Raw genomic sequence first — 20,593 nt, forward strand, 5'->3', positions numbered from 1 at the left:
TTTAAATTATTTTAATATGTAGTCATTTGAATTCATTTATCCAAATGTAGTCCAAGTAATTTGATAATATGATGTTTTTATTTTTGTCAAAACCCGTTTATATAGATAATATCTGTTTTGACCATCATAACCTAATCAACATGATGACTTGCTTACATATTTGAATATATATATATATATATAATTAAATACTAATTATAAAATAGGTGTAATAATATTGATAAAGTAAGTAAAATGAATGTGGTGAGAATTGGATGGTCCCAAGTGGTGCTAGAAACAACATCAAGATCCAGAGCAGATGAGATTGAGATGCGCAACATTGAACTGAAACCTACAAATCACCAAATGGACCTTACAAACCTGTTTTTCTCAATATTATTATACTTGTTTTCTTTTTATTCTTTGGATGATGAGACAATGACTGCCCACTCCCACACAACACACAAAGGCCAAAAGCCCTGTTGCTTTCTGCTTAATTCGCCATCCCATTTCCAGCTATATATGAATGAACATCAAATTAAGCCCCAACACATCAATTCTTCTTCCCAATTCTCATCATCATATATGTGTGGTGATACGTAAACAGTGTGGATCATTTAGGTGTATTGTGGATTAATACAAGTGGATGATCGATGATTATTAGTGTACCTACGTACGTGCATGCCCATAACACTTGCTATCAAAAGCTCCAAAGTTGAAAGCAATTTGTATGCTGATTCATCCATTACTCTTCCCATCTCATTCTACCCAAACTACTAACTGCAGCAGTAAACACACACAACTATGTTTAATTAACATAAACATGACCGCCACTCATATATTAGTTTAATGATTAAGACTAATTAAGGTTGATCTCCCAAGAACAAATTCAAGATTATATGTTCCAATCTCATCGAACGTGTGGGTATTGATTGAATTAAGATATTACTCAATGTATCGAGATATCATAGTTTATTCACTGTTATTAATTAGAAAGTAAAAAAATAAAAACCAAACACGACTTTAATTATTCATCGCATTCTTCACCCAATAATATTTTATGCCGATTCTAATCTTGGTTGGTTAAACTAAAATACAAAAATATGACAAGTTAGAATTATGATATAAAAATGATTGAATTTGAAATATATAAACTTGTACTTAGGTTAGGAATAAAAGAAAATGGTAGGGTTGAGGTTCACCTAAAGAATTTATGTGATAGATTTTGATTAGATTGTATTCCCTTTTCTTTAGTGCTTCATAATCATTTCCAACTACCTCCACATCTATTTAAATCCTATCATCCCACACAATATTAATTTCTACTTCTTTTCTCTTATAAATCACTTTAATATTTAAATTTATTATAATTAAAAATTTTACAATTCATAATCACAACTCAAAATAATCCAAATAAAATTGTAGTGAATTAAAATAATTTTCTTAGCTCTTCCAATATCCAAACTTTATGGTATATTTATTTTTATTTTTAAGTGCGAGTAATATAAAATATATAGCAATTTTCAGTAAAAAAATCAATCAAGATGATAATAAGTCCATAAGCAATCTAACAATGCACTCAATATAAACTTTTAATAGCCATAAATTGCTAATAAGAACAAGACAAGAAAAGATTTTACACTCCTTGAAACGCTGATTGGTCCCTTTTTTTTTTCTAAATAAAATTATTTTCAATTACAATATCTGGACTCCATGATGAAAGAGGAGTAATAAAAGAAAGGGGCAATTATACTGTACTGCCATGATGTTTAATGTAATTACGCATAAAATTATTTGTGATTTGTGACCTTACACATTTAACATCCATGATATTTGTTTATGTCTAACAAATCACTTCATATTATTGAATTTGCTGATATTAATAAAAAAATTGAATGCAGATTTTTACCCTCGATTGATTGAATACTGACTTATTACAGATTGAATATTCTTTTTTGGATTGAGCTGCTCTTATAACGATGAGAATATACTTGCTCACTTGCGTTAACGCGTAAAGACGTATGTGGATAATTTGATCACAAAAAAATTTATTTGACCTATTATAAGTCAAAAAAATTATTTATTAAACGAAAATAAATATTAGAGATATTAAATATAATTTATAGAAAATTTATGTGCTAATTACATCACTTCAGAGAAAGAGAGTATAATTATCTCTTAAAAAATCAATTGGGAAAAGTAATAAATATTTTTCTCCTTCTTTTTATTTTCTTTTCCGGATAAAGTGACAAAAATCAAGTGAGAGAAATTTTTTGGTGTGAGATAATGACATAATAATGTTATTACAAGAGAGAGAAAGAGAGATGTAAAAACGCGGTTGCCAGTCTCTTAACACTGCTTTTCTTCCCCTTAGTTGTCTCTCTTTTGTCCTAACCGCCCCCCCCTCTCTCTCACACACGCAGAAACACTAACTCCACCTCTCATTACTCTCTCACTCACTCCCACACACACTACACTACCAGCTTACGGATCTCTTCCCCCTCCCCCCACTTTCTCTCTCCCTCTCTAAACTCTTAAAACCCTAACATTCGCCTCAGATCTGCCCCCGCATTCCATTTCGAGTTCGTGCTCCTCTGTTTTTTGTGTTTATTTGCTTGTTTTGGTAGTTAATGGCTGCAGCTGTGCATTTTTAGTGTGGGAGCTTTGAGTAAATGGCGAGCTCCGACCCTAGTAAGAAGCCCCGACCCGGGCCATGGCCACCTGCACCGGAATCAGCCGCAATGCCGCCGTCTTCGTGGGCTAAACGCACCGGTTTCCGCCCTAAATTCTCGGGCGAGACCAATGCCAGTGACTCCGGTCAAATTACCTCTTTACCGCCGCCGCAGCAGCCGCCACAGGCACAGGCTAAGCCCAGACAGCTAGATGCTAACCTGGACCTTGAAGCCGGGCGCCCGAGGCCCAGCCCTACTTCCAACGATGAGGCCGTGGCTGCGAGGGATAGGGAGAAAGAGAGGGATAAGGAGAAGGAGCTTACGACGCCAGTTAAGAAACGGAGAGACTCCGATGGGGGTAAGAATTTGGCAGCGAATGGGCAGCCAGCGGCAGGGGAGGGGAGTAGAAGGGTGGCGAGGAATGAGGAGGCAGCAGCGGTGGATATGCTGCCACAATCGGTGATGGATGACGATGGGTTTGTAGCCAGGCATTCGCATATGAAGTATGAGCTTAGAGATACTCCAGGCCTTGGTGAGCTTTTTACTTTTGTGATTATTTTTGCACTGAGTTAGGGTGCTTGGTAGCGTATTCAAGATTCAGCTGATGCAACATCAATATCAAGAGAATCAATTCCTTAATCAGTTTTGTTTTTAAATTGTGGTTGAAAAAGGGTTGCAATCTATAACCCAAGTCACTGCTGGAATTAGAGTTGAAAACTTGCAACTTTGAAGCCTATTATCATTTGTTTGTATAGCCTTGCCATTACTGATGCTTATGTAATAGTAATGATTATTTCTGAAGAATGTTTGGAGTCTGTTAAAATTAACATTTGCCGCTTCTTGTTATTATGTCAGTTCCCATTGGTCTCTATGGATTTCAACATTTTCTTTCTATGCTGGGTTCGGTCATACTGATTCCCCTTGTGATAGTTCCAGCAATGGGTGGCAACTATGTGAGCACTTGTAATTCATTTCTCTTTTGATTTTGTGAAAAGTTATTTTCTTGTGTTGAATTATTTGTATCAGATAAGTTGAACTAATCCTAGTCATTTTGTAGGAAGATACAGCAGATGTAGTTTCCACTGTGCTATTCATGTCTGGAGTGACAACGCTTTTGCACACATCATTTGGATCGAGATTGCCCTTGATACAGGGTCCTTCATTTGTCTATCTTGCTCCTGCACTTGCAATTATCAACTCTCCTGAATTTTTGGGTCTTAATGGAAATGTATGTATCTCGAGCTGGTTGCTGTTTTCTCAAGCTCCTCCCCCCTCCCCCCAACACCATTTTGCTTATATATGTGGAAGAGACTGTCATTGTCCAAAATTTCCTGAATTTCTCCTCTTGAGCACTGACGATATACTTAGATGGAGCTTCTCATGAAGCAGGTGGCTTTGTTTACTATATTCACTCTTAACATAGTCCTCTCAGAAGTAAAATGTTATCATGTGGTGCATCTCCTAGGTTTGAATGATGTTTATGTGGCATGCTGGTAATTTGGAGGGAGCCATTTCTGCAAGTATTTATAGAAGAGAAGAGCCTAAAAGAGTATCTTACTTAAGATTCAACAGATTGTATATCATTTTGTTCTGCTAGAGATGCCAGCTTTGAGTGTTTGATACAACATAGTGGTTATCAATTTGGAAAGGAAACATGTTAATCTGATGTCCATGAAACTAAAGTATGTTAGCTCATGATCCAAAAGCTAAGATTCTGGAAGCAAGCATGGAACAAGTATTATTCTGATGATTTTTCCAAGATAACAGAGAACTAAGTCTTGTTTGTCCAATGAAATGTCATATATTTAAATTATTCTGCAAGAAATTTGACTCCACATTTTATAAGTGCTAAGATACTTTGTTAGCAGTTTCCTCATTGTATCCTGCAAATAATTTCAATTACCTGTTGCTTTGTACTGTACTTTCTTATAAAATAAGAGTGTTCCCAAATGGCAGAATTTCAAGCACATAATGAAAGAGCTACAGGGGGCTATTATAATTGGTTCAGCTTTTCAAGCATTCTTGGGATACAGCGGTTTGATGACAATACTAGTGAGGTATGAGTTTCTTACCTCAACTATCCGTGAAATCTCTTATCTCATATGCTGCTGCTCTTTTTCTGCATATGGACTTTGTTTAGAGCTGAACATGTTGGACATTATATTTTGTTATTCAGAGCATACTGTTGAAAATTAATCAAGTTCCCATTTTCACTTGCTTCTTGTCTTTAGGGTCTATCCTTGTTATAATATTTTCAAACTCAGCATGCAATAAAGAACTTCACATGTTCAATTAACACAGTCATATCTATAAAATCCTATAATTTCTGGATTGAACAAGATTCACGGTTTTATTAGCTACATCTCTTTTGTTTTCTGCCCAAGAGAAGAAATATGCAAACAAACAGGAAATATTTGCAATTAACTCTACGTGGGATATTAATATGAAAGGTACAAATTTAAGCAAAATCTATTGTGAAAACCTGCTAGGGAAGTCTTTTTTGGTAAAATAACTGAGGCTTTTACTTAGAAAAGATATAGGTCTGTAAGGTCCTTTTACTCTAATATGCCACATAATTGAAAAATCGGAGGCAAGTGACCTTTCTAAATGCTTTCTTTATCCTCTCTCTCTTGAGTGGAAAAGTTAGTACGGCAGTAATTACAAGTTATAGTGCAATCTATCAACCAACGAATCAAACTGGTGATGTAGTTAACAGGTTTTAGATAAGTGGCAGAGAAAAGTAATAGAGACATAGCTTGATGCTTTAAGGAAGTTGAACCAAAACTAGTCCTTGGCTAATCTTGCTACTTTAGTTTGTCGTATCAATGCTATGCTGTTGTTGCAAGAACAGAAGGCCTGTTTTGCTTTACTGATTGGGATAAATGGGTGATTGATAATTGTGTGATCAAATGTGAGATTGGACTGCTTAGGATATGTATAATATGTTTACTTGGATATATTAAAATGAGTGATTTGTAATAATTCATGTACCTTGATGGATAAAAATTAGGAGAACAATATCAAGCTCCTTTTTTGCCCTTAAGCAAAATTCAACCAAAGTAATTTCCTGTCAATTTTTATAGGCAAATATGCAAATTTGGCTCTTATCCCACCAGGTGGTCCAACTAGAATAACTTATGCCAGGTGAGCCTCGTGACATTTATCCATCATTAGTCCACCTTCAGCCCGGACTTTGGATATAATGCTGGGCCGCCCAAGATGAAGGAAACAAGATATTGGGTCGTATTGCATGTGATATCTAGTCCAATCAATTGATGTAAACATGCCCTAAGTATATATGATTCGCTCAAGGCTGTTTCATCTTTGCAGATCAGAAATATTAGGAATTCAAACATATATCACAATTATTTATTGTTTGTAGGCCAACGGGAAATAGTTAACATTCCTTTTTCATTCGCATATACAAAATGAAGAGGTATAAAGATAGGTAAACTTTGTGATAGGAAAAGCATTTTTGCTATCATGGTTTGACATTTTAGTTATGCTCTTGTAAAATTCTTGAGGTCAGTGCTACTAAGTGTACACTATAAAAGGTCAATTACTCTTCTACTATCTTAAATAAACTATGTGAATACAACAAAAGGTCTAAGCTGTGATGGAACAAGAATGGTAGGACTTACCGGGAATATTTGAACCCTGATCTTAATACATGGATGATTGTCACTTTATCAACTTTTTGCTTGGTCAGGGGACTGCCCGTGAGATAAAAAAAGACTCAATTTCCTATTAATGTCATGGTTTTGGAGAATGGATTCTGATTTACGAACACAGCTAAAAGGAACAAAAGATGTAATTATAATGGAACAATGGAATCATTGTCTTTCTAGGAAGAAGTGAAGTAAGACAGGAAAGTTTCATGGTCTCAAGGGTATTACGGTAATGTGGTATATTATTTAATTACTTGTTTATATACCCTACTAATCCTACAAGGAGAGAATACCCTGAAATGCTACATATCCCAATAATTTACCTATAACTTTTCAGGTTAATAAATCCAGTTGTTGTGTCCCCCACTATTGCGGCCGTTGGGCTTTCTTTCTACAGCTATGGTTTCCCAAGAGTTGGCACCTGCATTGAAATAGGCGTGGTGCAGATATTACTAGTCGTTATTTTTTCCCTTGTAAGTTCAACAACTAATTTCTCAGTACTCTATTGAATGGTCCGAGAAACGAATGGTTTTGCTATTCTTACAGGTTCGAAACTCTATCATGTGGCAGTTTTTATGACATATTACTTTCTTTGCAGTACCTTCGGAAGATATCAGTTTTGGGTCATCGTGTATTTCTAATATACGCGGTGAGCTCATGTTTTTTCACCTGTGTTTCCCATATTTTCCGGCAATTTTTTAGCATATCTGGGTCTGATTTCTGCTTGTATAAAACTAGGTTCCACTTAGTCTGTTTATTACATGGGCTACAGCCTTCCTTCTCACTGAGTCCGGAGTATACAGCTACAAAGGTTGTGATCCAAATATACCAGCCTCAAATATAATATCTGACCATTGCAGAAGGCATGTTTCGAGGATGAAGAGTTGTCGTGTTGATACTTCTCATGCATTGAGATCTTCACCGTGGTTCAGATTTCCTTACCCATTGCAATGGGGCACACCTGTTTTTCACTGGAAAATGGCACTCGTGATGTGTGTCGTGTCGATAATCTCGTCAGTAGATTCGGTGAGTTCAGACTTGTTTCTCTTTTTTATGTTGCTATTGCATGTTCTTGGTTGTTCTTGAATATCCATGTCTTCACTATTTAAGTCTCGTTTCTGGGTAGAGTACCGACCCATTAACCTTTCTAATATCTAGGAAAATGTTAGGCTTTGTTTGGTTTCATTTTGTTGCCTGTTCGAGGGGTGGTATATAAGATCACGAATTTTGTGTTTTGGCAGAATACACAGTTCGACATTTCTGATCTTTTTTGTGTTTTGTCAGAATACACAATTTTAACATTTCTTATCTTTATTCATCCTATACTAATACAAAAACAAAACAAAACATATAAAAACTCCCAAAGACACATACAATCAACACTTATCTTTATCCTTCTCAAAGCATCTCCTTAAAGATAAAGAACAAACTTTAAAATGCAAGCAAACAAAGCCTGTGCTTCTATGCCAAACTTCTATGATTTTGCCCACTGGTGATGCGATCGAGCTATACTTGTTACTAGGAAAGTAACAGATACAATGTGGTTGTTAGGGTTTAGATTATGTGTTCGTTCATGATCTGGTTTTTGGAAATTTCACTGCCCTTTCTTTATTTTTTTCTTTTTCCCCTAATTTCTAGGTGGGTTCATATCATGCTTCATCGTTGTTGGTGGCATCAAGACCTCCAACACCTGGTGTCTTAAGTCGAGGAATTGGTCTTGAAGGTCTTTCAAGCATTCTGGCTGGTCTCTGGGGCACTGGAACTGGCTCAACAACTTTGACTGAGAATGTCCACACCGTTGCCGTAACTAAAATGGGGAGTCGGAGAGCAGTTGAATTGGGTGCGTGTGTAATGATCATCCTATCCCTTATAGGTATGTGATTCATATTGTGAATTAAATTAATCTTTGCAATTGCATTGATACTTAAAACTCAGATCCTTAGCGCAAACATATGTTCTAAGCGACTTTTGGTTTATGCGTACACTATTTGAACTTCAGATTTTACTCAGAATTCTGTCCATGAAAATTTTGATTGGCATGTTGCTTTATTTAATTCTATCGTGCTACCAGGTAAAGTCGGGGGCTTTATCGCATCGATACCTGAAGTAATTGTTGCTGCTCTCTTGTGCTTTATGTGGGCAATGCTTACAGCATTGGGCTTGTCAAACTTACGATACAGTGAGGCAGGGAGTTCAAGGAACATTATCATCGTCGGCCTGTCCATGTTCTTTTCTCTGTCCATACCAGCCTACTTTCAGCAATATGGTATATCTCCAAACTCAAATGTGTCTGTCCCAAGTTACTTCCAGCCATACATTGTTGCTTCTCATGGTCCTATTCACACCAAATCCAGTGGGGTACGAATTTTCTGCTTTTTGTCCTTGTTTTTTTCTTGTGGACATGCTAATATTTTAGTATTTGTTCTGATGTGTCTTTAACTCTCGTGACATGGCAGCTAAATTACGTTCTGAATACATTGATGTCCCTTCACATGGTGGTAGCATTCTTAGTTGCTGTAATTCTTGACAACACGGTACCTGGCAGTCAGCAGGAACGTGGTGTGTATGTCTGGTCTGAACCCGAGGCTGCTAGAAGGGAGCCTGCTGTATGCAAAGACTATGAGTTACCGTTTAGAGTTGGCCGACTCTTCAGATGGGTAAAATGGGTTGGTCTTTAGGTGGAACAGTGGTGCTAAAATACGAGGTTTTGCAGAAGCTGGGAATCGGGGCAAGACCAAGCTGGTCTGATTATTTTACAGGAGCTTCATCGATGTGTTTTGCCAGTTGACAGAATGGTTCTTTACTTAACACGGTGGGATTTTGTGGGAGTACAGTTGTTACAAAGATGAGTTTGTGTATATTTGTCAGATTTTTCCAATCTTAATTTCCATTTTCTACTTTTTAAATCTTACTTTTTTCCTTGTCCTCTCTCCTATGTTGTAATGTCGAAATTGTAAAACAAGCATGTATATGTATTTAAGTTGAAGATTGGGTAATGGGACTCTTCATACTGCCAAACTCTAGGGAAAAATTCTTACATTGTCATCTAAATTTTTCTGCAAAACAATCCACTTGTGACTATGCATGTGTAAAAGAGCAGGTTTGTCTGAGGGGTGCTCTTTACATGTTTTTGTTTTTTTCCATAAATAAATTAGACATGTTTTTTAATTATATTCTCTTTTGTTTATAACATATGGATCAAAATTATCTTTTGTCAGTTATATTCTTTTCTAAAGTTAATTTTTTCTTCCAATTCTTTTTTTTTTAACTTGTAATTAATTTTTTCAAGCATTTAATTCTGTTGTAATTTTCTCTACAAATAAAAGTTGTTACACACATTTCCTAAACCTTGAAAGTGTTGGTCTTGTAAATATCATTGTATTGGTTATTGCAATTTGTCATCCTTTTAAAATTATTTAGTATGCATACATTAATAAGATAAGATGATGAGAAGGATCTGATGTGGCTAAAATTTCTGGTGTTTCAAGTCATAAATGAGAGTCCAACATCAACGTAAAATTGCACCTGCACTCTCATTCCTCCTTGCGTAGCTAATCAAATTCACCTAATAAACCCCTCACCAACCATTTTACATCCATCACTCCTAATCCAAAGGTGTGCATCAACTTTATGGATCCATAATTCATGTTTTAAATCTTAGGTCAAACCTCATTGGATCATATAATATTTTCCGCATATTTTAAATAATCAACCCAATAATTAAAGTATTTTTAAACGTAAGCTATCCTTACTTCAAATCTCATGGATCATATAATTTAATCCAAATAACTAACCAATAATTATACGCTTAATGAGGCCAAACCTCATCGATAATATACACACTTTAAGTAATCAATCATTAAATAAATTTTTTAAGTACATCTCAAAATTACATACAATGCGCGTGGTTAGTTAATTGGTATTAAATTATATGATCATAGCACCTTCTCTAAACTTAAATTGCACATTTGCATGTGCGAATCTCTAATTGGTGCAATTAATCATTCATCAATGATTTTTTAGTTTAATGGTCGAGGCTGGGGTTGAGATCTCCTGAGTAAGTTTGAAGTCATGATTTCTTTATTGACTCGACCCAAGATCTTATAATGTTGAAATTTATTATAGTGAAAATAGTGTAAAGATTAAATTCCATTATAATTTCTTTTGTACGATTATATATTTTTTAATTTAAAATTAAATAAGAACTTTTGTAATATATTAGGCTAAAAAGTAATAAAAAATTATATATACCTTTATTTTATGTTAGTGACGGGAGAAGCTTCCCACTTCTAGATGTATTATTAATTTATCTACATATACATACATTAACACGCAGTCAGCTCTCCAACTTTTTTTAATTTTAATTTGGCTGCTTAAAGATTAATCTCACCTACTTTTGTTACTGCCCTGTCACGTTAATAAAGCGTCCCAAGTTGAATGTTTATTAAAACAAAAAAGTTAATTAGAAACTTAATTAATTAAAAGTCAATATTTTCTAGAACTTAAGCTGATTAGAAATGTTCTCACGTGTTAATAAAATATGATTTTACAATTTGAATGTTTTAATAACATATAATTTGGATTTATCTCAATGATTTTAAATTTAAAGAATTTAAATCATTCAATTTTAATTTTGGACTATTTTTTATTGAATAATAACAAATTTTAAATTCAGTAGTTTGAAATTTGCTGATCCATTGTTTAATTTTAGTCTAATGAGGAATTTTAATTAAAATTGAGTTGATGGAAATCTGAATTTATTATATAGCAAATTATATAATATTAATTAATTGGATCAAGAAACGGTACTAAAGGCATATGGTCACGTTATATACAACGAAAGGGCGATTGTAATGCATCAGAGTTGTATTATACTTTGTTGTTTGCTTCACGTGTGAGAAATTTTCTTTTACTCAATTTTTAAAAAAGATTCATCGATGATCAATTTTTGAGATAAAAGATGGACCACTTCATTAACGATGAATCCACAATCTAAAACATGGACAACATCACTTATTATATGATAATATATAATTTGAAAGAAGTAATCAATTACATTACACTATATAATTTATAATATATAATTGTAAATTTATGGATTCATGTAAATTATGTATGCACATCAAGTGTGTTGGTTTACTGATGAAATATAGAAATAGAGTTGTGACGTTGAAAACAGATAGAAAGATAGTGAGAATTGAGAAGGATGTTATAGAGAAGGAAATGAGTAAAGATGGTCTGAAACTTGGGGAAAATGGTATTTTTGAGTAAAGAACAGAATCCAAATATTGGAGAAGAGTAAAGGAAGGAAAATGATTGCCATTTGTTTTGAATTGCCTTTGAAATCATGTAATATATAGAATAATAATTAAATAGAAACATGACAAGTTATTTACAAAGAAAAAATGTAAATTTTGGATCCTTAATTAGATGAAATGATGTATTGATGACTCTGATTTGAATTTGGTTATCAATCTCTTGGTCTTGGTGTAAATATGTAGTTATGATAGGGACATGGTTAATGGGCTATTACCAAAACTCCCATCTCACCAAACCCCTCTTTTTACTTAATCTTGAATTTGTATTATGCATCATAAATTAGGGATAGTGAGGAATTTCTTTATAAAAAATGTTTGATGAGAGGGGCAAAATAGGGTAGGTGAGGGATTGACCACACCCAATTCACCGCCCCATCGTTGTGACCACATGAAAACCTCATTTCCCACTTATAAATACCCCTTTGCCCCAATTCCCTTTCTTTCTCAGCTTGGATGTTCCCTTCTCACAGAGAACTACAAGCTACTCCCCCCCCAATTAACTTTTTCCTCTTTACTTCCATTTGGGCCCCCCTCAAACATGCAATCCCTTACTCCGCTTGTAGATCTGAAATCTTTATTCCGGACGGCGGCGGCGTCCCCGGGTCTTGGCCTCACCCCCCACCGAGTTGGTCAGGCTCGTTACCTTATTCAGTGTGTCTCTCGTTTTGATGCGCCCAATGTCAACGCCAATTCCAGTTCCAGCGCCGCTCAAACCAGTGGCTCAAACCTCGCCTCCGGGCATGTGGGCAGGGCCCGCCACGAGTGGCAGAGTGCGTGCGCCATTCTTGCCAGCAAAGTGGTTTCTCAGCAGCAAGACACCGAGAAGAGCGGCGGTGCGGATGGCGTCGCCGCCGTGAATGGCCATCCCACGCTCGACCTCGTCCCCGTCAAAGAACATTCCAACTCACCCACGCCCCTTCCCAAGCCCCTGAGCATCGCTGACCTGTCACCCGCGCCGATGCATGGTTCCCATCTCCGAGTTGCGTATCAAGGTGTCCCCGGAGCCTACAGCGAAGCCGCCGCCGGGAAAGCTTACCCCAACTGCGAAGCAATCCCCTGCGACCAATTCGAAGTCGCATTCCAAGCCGTTGAGCTCTGGATCGCCGACAGAGCCGTGCTCCCGGTGGAGAACTCCCTGGGAGGCTCTATCCATCGCAACTACGACCTCCTCCTCCGCCACCGCCTCCACATAGTGGGCGAAGTCCAGCTTCCTGTCCACCACTGCCTCCTAGCTCTCCCGGGTGTCAGAAAAGAGTACCTCACGCGCGTGATTAGCCACCCACAAGCGCTCTCCCAATGCGAACACACCCTCACCAAAATGGGCCTCAATGTTGCCCGTGAAGCAGTGGACGATACCGCGGGGGCCGCCGAGTACATCGCGACGAACAACCTCCGGGACACCGCGGCAATCGCCTCCGCCCGCGCCGCCGAGCTCTACGGCCTGCAGATCCTGGCCGACGGAATCCAGGATGATTCCGGCAATGTTACCCGGTTTGTGATGTTAGCCCGAGAACCGATAATCCCTCGGACGGACCGGCCATTCAAGACCAGCATAGTTTTCGCGCACGACAAGGGGACGAGCGTGCTGTTCAAGGTGCTGTCGGCGTTCGCTTTCCGGAACATCAGCCTGACGAAGATCGAGTCGCGGCCACACAGGAACCGGCCGATCCGGCTGGTCGACGACGCCAACGTGGGAACGGCGAAGCACTTCGAGTACATGTTTTACGTGGATTTCGAGGCGTCGATGGCGGAGGTCAGGGCTCAGAACGCGTTGGCTGAGGTTCAGGAGTTCACCTCCTTTTTGAGGGTACTCGGAAGCTACCCTATGGACATGACGCCGTGGGCGCCGTCCTCCACCGCCGGGGATTAAACATTTTTACCTCTCCAATTTTCCCTTTCCCATTTTTACCCCATATCTTTCTGGTAATTGTTGATTTGGCCTATTATTTTTTACAAAATTGCAACAACCACCCAAAAAGAAATCAAAAGATGGACGAATTAGATACAACAACCATTCCGCTTGAATCGTACTACATTGGATCTGCTGTTCTGGTATTGGGGGTAGGTTTGAATATATATATATATATATATATTTTATTTTGATGGGAAGAGAGGAAAAATGTTAGGAAATGGTGGGTAGATATGTAATTAAAGTGGGATTGTGGGGCATTTCGTGTAAAATTAATTAATTAAGGAGTACAAGTGTATATGGTCCACTGCATTAGCTACCTCTAAAAGCTTTGGAGAGGTAGGTAAGCAAATCCTGTACATTTTTATTTTTATTTTTTTGAATTGTTTTCTTATATAAAAACATTGAGAATTGAGGAATTTCATACTGCTTTTATTATCCCTCACTATTTCAATGTTAGATTGACTTAGCTATTTCCAACTCCTTATTATTTTATTATAATAAATTCACATTTTATTTTTTTTTAAAAAAAAATTAAAGCTCGTCCTCAGCTCAACTCGATAAAAAAAATTGATACATTTGTTGGAATTCAATGTGAAAACAAAGTTATTGAATCCAAGTTGAGTTGTTGGGGTATAGTTTAGGGTGTAGTTTTCTTGTGAATTTGGATGGAGTTAGAAATTTGAATCGCCAAGCTAAACAGTGATGGGTTATTGTCAAGCAAATGATTGTTAATCGTATTTTAAAAAATTATAGTTAAAATATTTATCATGATAAAAATATATTTTATGAAAAATAAACTAAATTGTACATCAATTTTATTAAACTATTGTTATAATTTCACTGTAATTTTTAGTGTATAATCATTAAAAATATAGACATTATTTTTTTAGGGAATGGAACAAATAAATGGTTAGGGTGTTGGGGTGTAAAATGATTAGTTGTTGGATCTCCAAAGGAAGTTGATGGGTTGAAGTTCATGTTGAACATGTGACCAAATTCACCCACTCCAACATCTATCTCTATTCACTATATACAAAAATCTCTGAGTGTAAAAAGATATTTTTAAACTTAAATTATCCACTACTCAATCTAAATATTTTTAAATTAAGATAAATCATTACATCTTCATTTTCAAATATATATATTCTTCACAAAAATTTAAAATAAAAGTGTATTTCTTCATATCTTTTCCAAACATTTCTTCAAGTTTGTTTTTTTTTTAATCAATTTTATTTTTCCATTTGTCAAGAAAAGCCAAACCAATAACTTCCTTTTTAGTTCAAATGAATAAAATAAATTTCTCATGATTGGTATTTATTTTGCATATCTCAAGCTAATTTATTACTTTAATTTAATCTAAATGCATTATTAATTACACTTTTTACATATAATAATTAATTTAGGGGGATGAACGAGAGTTGGAAGTATAATTGAGGGAGAGGGGTAAAATAAACTGTAGGGTTAATTGTACTCTCATCCCCTGAGGTTACATGGATTTACGAGTAGACTCTATATGATTTGAAAAATTATATCTAGTATTTTTTATATTTGCTTTCGCCTAATAAATAAGTCCCCCAATTAGTCAAAATTCACCGAATTTGTTGATATTAACAAAAATATTGAATGAAAATTGATTTTTACCCTTAATTGACTTAAAATTGACTTATTAAAATTTCAACAATTCTTTTCGAACTAAATTATCCTTATAACAGTGAAGATATACCCCTTCTCACATGCATTAATATATTAAGATGTATAAGGGTAAATATAACTTTATTTTTCTAATTTTTTTATTAATATAATTAAATTTAGTGAATTTTGACTGATGTAAAACTTATTTATTAGACAAAAGTATATCTTAAAAGTGCTAAATATATTTTCTCCAATCATAAAAAGTCTACATAAAATTATACTAAATTTAAGAAAAAAAGAATGTAATTATCCTAAAATATATTCAACCCTTAAAAGATTTTCACCCAATCACGTGCTTTTGTCTCGGGGAAAAGTGATGTAACAGCCCATTTCGCCTTGCATCACCAACACCAGTGAAACTGACATGTTGGCGGATCAATACTCGAAACGTGGCAAATAATGATTGGCTCAAGCAACAAATATGGAAGACCTTTTTTTTTTATTTACTATTAAATATAGAGGATATTCTATTTTCTATATACGGATTAAATTTTCTATTAAAACAAGTCTTATTAAATCTATTACATTTAAAAGATTATGTTATTTTATTTATTTAAAAAATAATTCTATACACACTATGTGTACATATTACATAATAAGAAATGGAATGGAATTTATAATAAAAATTCGATTCACTCTAATAATATAATAAATCAGTTTTCTGTAACATAGATACTTTCATACAAAAATATATGCTGCTTTCTCATGAATTTAAGTGTGATAAGATCGTAGCTGGTGCAATTTTGAACGATGAAAACCCAATTTATCTAACCTTAGGCCTCTTTCGTGTTTAATTTCGATATCGACTCTATGAATGATTGAAATAGACATGTTCGAGTACGCCCAATTCAAACTCATACCACAATTTGTTAAATTAGTCCGTTTTTGTGTTATTAGGTTCATGAAGTAGGTACAAACATATATAAAGTGTGAATAGCCAAAACATATTAGGACAACTTCAAACTTTTCAAAGTATAATGTAAATCAAAAGGTGTTAGAACTCAGAGCCAACTTATAAGCTTTCCAAAATATTGAAAATGGTTCTTCAAGCAAATTAATAAGGTTATGTAGAAACAATGTTTGGTAGCTTTTCTGAAAAATTGATAATATAAGACCAATAAAAAACGAAAAATAAAATAAAATGTTGATGAGCTAATAAAACTCATTTTAAAAACAAAGATGTAAATTACATTGATACCCTTTTAAGGTGTAGTTGTAATTTTACAGGACAATGACTATTTCTGTAGTTAAATTTAATTTCAAAAACATGGATTTAATTTGGTTTAAATTTAATTAAAAATTGTGACATATTAGAAGTAATAAAATTATATTCAACTTGTATGTTAGTTACACACTATAATTTGATGATTTGAAGAATAGGTATAAAGTGGAGTGGTGAGTGTGTGATGTTGTGTCACAATGTGCACATACATTAGAATAAGGGTTCCTAGCAAGAGAGTTGGTGAAGTATTAATAAGTGGGTCCCCACTCCAATAGTCAAATTGCACCTCAACCAATTAAATAATAATAATAACATTAATTAATATAAAAGAGAGAAAAGGACAATGATTTGATAAATAAATAATTAAAATAGAGAAATTATACATAGCATATTTTAACATGTATTTTTATGTATCAAGATTTCACTAAAAATAGTTTGAAAATATTTTCTAAAAATTGAAAAGAGCAAATAGCGTGAACAGTAATTAAAAAAATAACTTAAGTTTTAAGGAAAAATCAATAACTCCAGAAACAATAATTAAGAAATAGATGAAATATTAATTAATTAAAGAAAGAGGGTTTGGTGAGGAGAGGGAAAAAGGGGTGTGTGGTGGAGGGCTTTGTTGGTGTTGGTTCAAAGGATAGCTGCACTGCTTTCTCACTCTATCGCCTTTTATATCACTTCATTGTTGACGTACACTATTTTTAGCCACTCATCCTACCTTATTATTATTATTATTCTAATTTTATTTTAATGTTGTTTTTTAACAAAAATTCTTGGGATGATATCTAAATTAATTCACCATCTAAAATTCTTTAAATACAATATACTTTGGAAAAATTAGATATAAATGATCGCTGTTTATAGTTATAGTAAATTAATATTATTAATAATTATCAAATAATTTAATGTGAAAAATTAAAATTAATCATATATATATATATCATGATTTTAATTATAATAAAAATATTTATCAGAATTTTTAAATATGACTAATATTTAAACCTCACTATATTAACTAAGGATCTATAATTGTCGGACAATTATTATTAACTATAAAATATTATAGTTGAGGTGGTGTGTGTGAAATTGATTTGAGAGAAGATAGGTGTGTGTAGTGTAGGCAGGCGGTGGGGTCCCATCTGAATTGCTTAAAAATATATTGGTAAATTCAATTGCAAGTAGAAAGAAGGGAGGATGGTGTTGGTGTTGGTGTAGGCAGGCGCTGCCGTCAACTTTTATGTATGGGATAAAAAAATAAACTAAAAAAAGGAAGAGAAAACAATCAAGTGTTGAGAGTGGGATTTGAACCCACGCCCTTTCGGACCAGAACCTTAATCTGGCGCCTTAGACCAACTCGGCCATCTCAACTTTTGCTTATGAATGCCAAGGAATATTATATGTTGTATTTGAAATCAATTCAAGTCAACTCTTGTATGCAGTCTTGGTAGCGCCCAAGCACGCACCTCTCGATCTACGGACTTGAGCCAAATAATCACGCTATCATATAAACAAATGAATCGGAACTTTATTTGGAGTTAAATTATGATACAAATTGGTTGATCACAATACTCTCTCAAAATATATTTGAAGGATTATAGAGTCTATATTAAATAGTACTCATCCTAAATAAGTCATCATTTCAATATTAAGTTGAGAGACTTCAGACTTTATATCAAATATGAATGTATATTGGATCACAAGTCTACAAACCTGCTCTAGTACTTCACAAGTTTTAATATTAGCAAGTAAAATTAATTGAATAAGTCCTATGTCTTATTCATATTACATAACAAATATATTTATATTTGTCTTATAATTAATTTAAATATATATAATAGAAAATTCATTTGACTGTTTTGAATTTCATCGACAATATGAGCATGTGATATAAATGGTAATAAAATAGTATTAGAAATGAGACCTAGTGAGTTGGATAGGCCTAACTCGTACCAACCTACCTTACCTGGACCATCTAATTGTCCTAAATTTGACAATACATAGATCTAATTTAAATCTTTCAGTCGAGCCAAAACTGACAAAACTGTGTATTTCTAGAATATTCTAAAATGATTTTACACAGATAGATATATTACAAAATAATATCTACTTATATTAATTCTAATAATTTGATACTCATTTGTATTGTTATTACAATATAATTAAGGAGTTTATTATATTAATATCTTATTTTAAAATAAAATTAAACACCTTTAAATTGTTGAAACAATTTATAAAACGTAAGATGATTTTATCAGACACCCTTTTAGCTTGCATTGTTATATCGCCTCTTTTTTATTTATTGTTCTTTTGATATAATAAGTTAACGGGCTTAATAAGACCCGAACCGGATTCCAAATAGAGCGAGTTGTAAAAGTACATATGGGCATTCGGGCAGATCATGGGTTTTGGACCAAAATCTGGTCAAAACCGGATCTCAGCCCCTTATCAAATTGTTGGTAGGCTGCATTTAGTGATTTGGGCCTTAATGTGAATGTTTATGAAAGCCCAACAACTGATGCATGATTTTAAAAAAAAAAAAATTATCTTTTTCCATCGTAAAAGATTGTAAGGGTTTGCACCTGGGGGCTACTGTGCGGTAGCTGGTCCATTAACCATTGTCCTAAAGTCAAGTCCATTTTCCGCTGCGGTGTGTCGTAAAAATCCGCTGTAGCACTTTATGTAATGTATGTATGAAACAATAACTACTCCAACCATCGTAAGTCGCATTTTTCGAAAATGGACAACAAGTGCATTTATTATTGATCTACCCTTCATTCCTCTTCCAATTCCATATTTCATTCATTCCCCTATTTGTATTCATATTTTAAAACGACAACTCAATTATAATATTTAATATTTCAATAAATTGATTAACAAAATAATATATTAATTCGTTCGATTCATAAATTTAACAAAAAATCATGAAATAAATTTCAATAAACTGACATAAAGTGAGACAATTATACACATATTCAATAGAATTCAAATGTATGACCTTTAACTTGTTTATAAAACCTCACTTATAGCCACGCTATTAGTTTGTATCCATATTATTTATATTACACATTTTGTTTAATTTTTGCAATTTCATCGAAGAATAATATTTTTAAAATAAATATCATGTGAATTGCATCGATCATGTGGTTGAATTGAAAATTTTTATGGTTATTAAGTTTAATAGAATCGAATTAATTATATAATAAATATAATATATTTATCATATAATTAATTATTTTTTAAGATTATATTTTTATATAATTGATTTAAATATAATCAAGTTCGACTTAAATTTAAACTTTCAATACACTGTATTTATTTTCTTAATTTTTCATCAAAATATATGATAAAAATTAATTTATTATATGATTGATCAATCTTTTAAATCGATACACTGCAAGCAAGGGGATTCACCAAAAATGGAAAAATAATTAATATATGGGAAGAAAAAGTAAATGAATAAATGATGAAACTAAGACTAAGCGGAGAACGACAGCATTTCGGGCTATTGAGCCATCAAGTGACAGGAGAAGCAACATCCAAGATTGTACATGATTGAGATTCTGGTCACATCGGCTACTTTTGTCCTCACATTGGAGCTGCTACTGCCCAATCACATCCCGCCACGTGATCACCCTCGTGGACACTTCAAGTGCCACGTCATGAGTACTTATTTTAAAAGGAAAAAACAACGTTGAAGGCCCAGAAATAAATGAGAAAAAAAGTAATAGTTAGAAATTTAATTTTTGTAATGTAAAATGATAAGAGTGTTAGAATCGGGTGTGCTGCTTGTTTCTGTCTCATTATTATTACTACTCTGTCCCTTTCTTCCCTCTTCCAAAGTCGTAGACAGTGTTAATCTCTTTGATTTCCTCGCGATCTGAATGAATCAACAGATTCATGAACTGAAAAATCGGTAAGAGAGGAAGAGATTCCTGCTTCTTGATTAATTATAGCTTCAGTTGTCATCAATGGCGTCGATTGGTGGATGTGGTGAGAATTTCAGGCCGGAAATGTTGTTTGGCAAGATTCTTGGCACCGTCTCCGCCGCCGCTGCGGCACCGGGTTCCACTGGGAAGCCTTCCCACTTCCGCCAAGACGAAGAAGTAGTCATCGCGAGAAAAGTAGAG

The 20,593-nt window shown here is 34.4% G+C and overlaps 2 protein-coding genes and 1 non-coding gene across 3 annotated transcripts; 2 read left to right on the top strand and 1 right to left on the bottom strand.

The window, feature by feature from the left end:
- Positions 1 to 2,360: 2,360 nt before the first annotated feature.
- NAT12 (nucleobase-ascorbate transporter 12) lies at positions 2,361 to 9,315 on the top strand. Its single transcript, XM_088885100.1, has 10 exons — positions 2,361 to 3,183; positions 3,507 to 3,604; positions 3,709 to 3,879; positions 4,608 to 4,708; positions 6,657 to 6,792; positions 6,918 to 6,968; positions 7,058 to 7,345; positions 7,958 to 8,192; positions 8,391 to 8,677; positions 8,776 to 9,315. The coding sequence occupies exons 1-10, from the start codon at positions 2,652 to 2,654 to the stop codon at positions 8,995 to 8,997; spliced, it is 2,121 nt and encodes a 706-aa protein (XP_088741226.1). The 5' UTR covers positions 2,361 to 2,651; the 3' UTR covers positions 8,998 to 9,315.
- Positions 9,316 to 12,074: 2,759 nt separating this feature from the next.
- LOC105169982 (arogenate dehydratase 3) lies at positions 12,075 to 13,965 on the top strand. Its single transcript, XM_011090544.3, has one exon. The coding sequence runs from the start codon at positions 12,176 to 12,178 to the stop codon at positions 13,505 to 13,507; it is 1,332 nt and encodes a 443-aa protein (XP_011088846.1). The 5' UTR covers positions 12,075 to 12,175; the 3' UTR covers positions 13,508 to 13,965.
- A 3,788-nt stretch (positions 13,966 to 17,753) lies between these two features.
- On the bottom strand, positions 17,754 to 17,834 carry TRNAL-AAG (transfer RNA leucine (anticodon AAG)). The gene has a single exon. It is a non-coding gene; the product is annotated as a tRNA-Leu (tRNA).
- Positions 17,835 to 20,593: the final 2,759 nt, after the last annotated feature.

This window comes from Sesamum indicum, linkage group LG9 (assembly GCF_026168435.1).
Source record: "Sesamum indicum cultivar Baizhima isolate 11 linkage group LG9, ASM2616843v1, whole genome shotgun sequence".
Classification (NCBI taxonomy): domain Eukaryota; kingdom Viridiplantae; phylum Streptophyta; class Magnoliopsida; order Lamiales; family Pedaliaceae; genus Sesamum; species Sesamum indicum.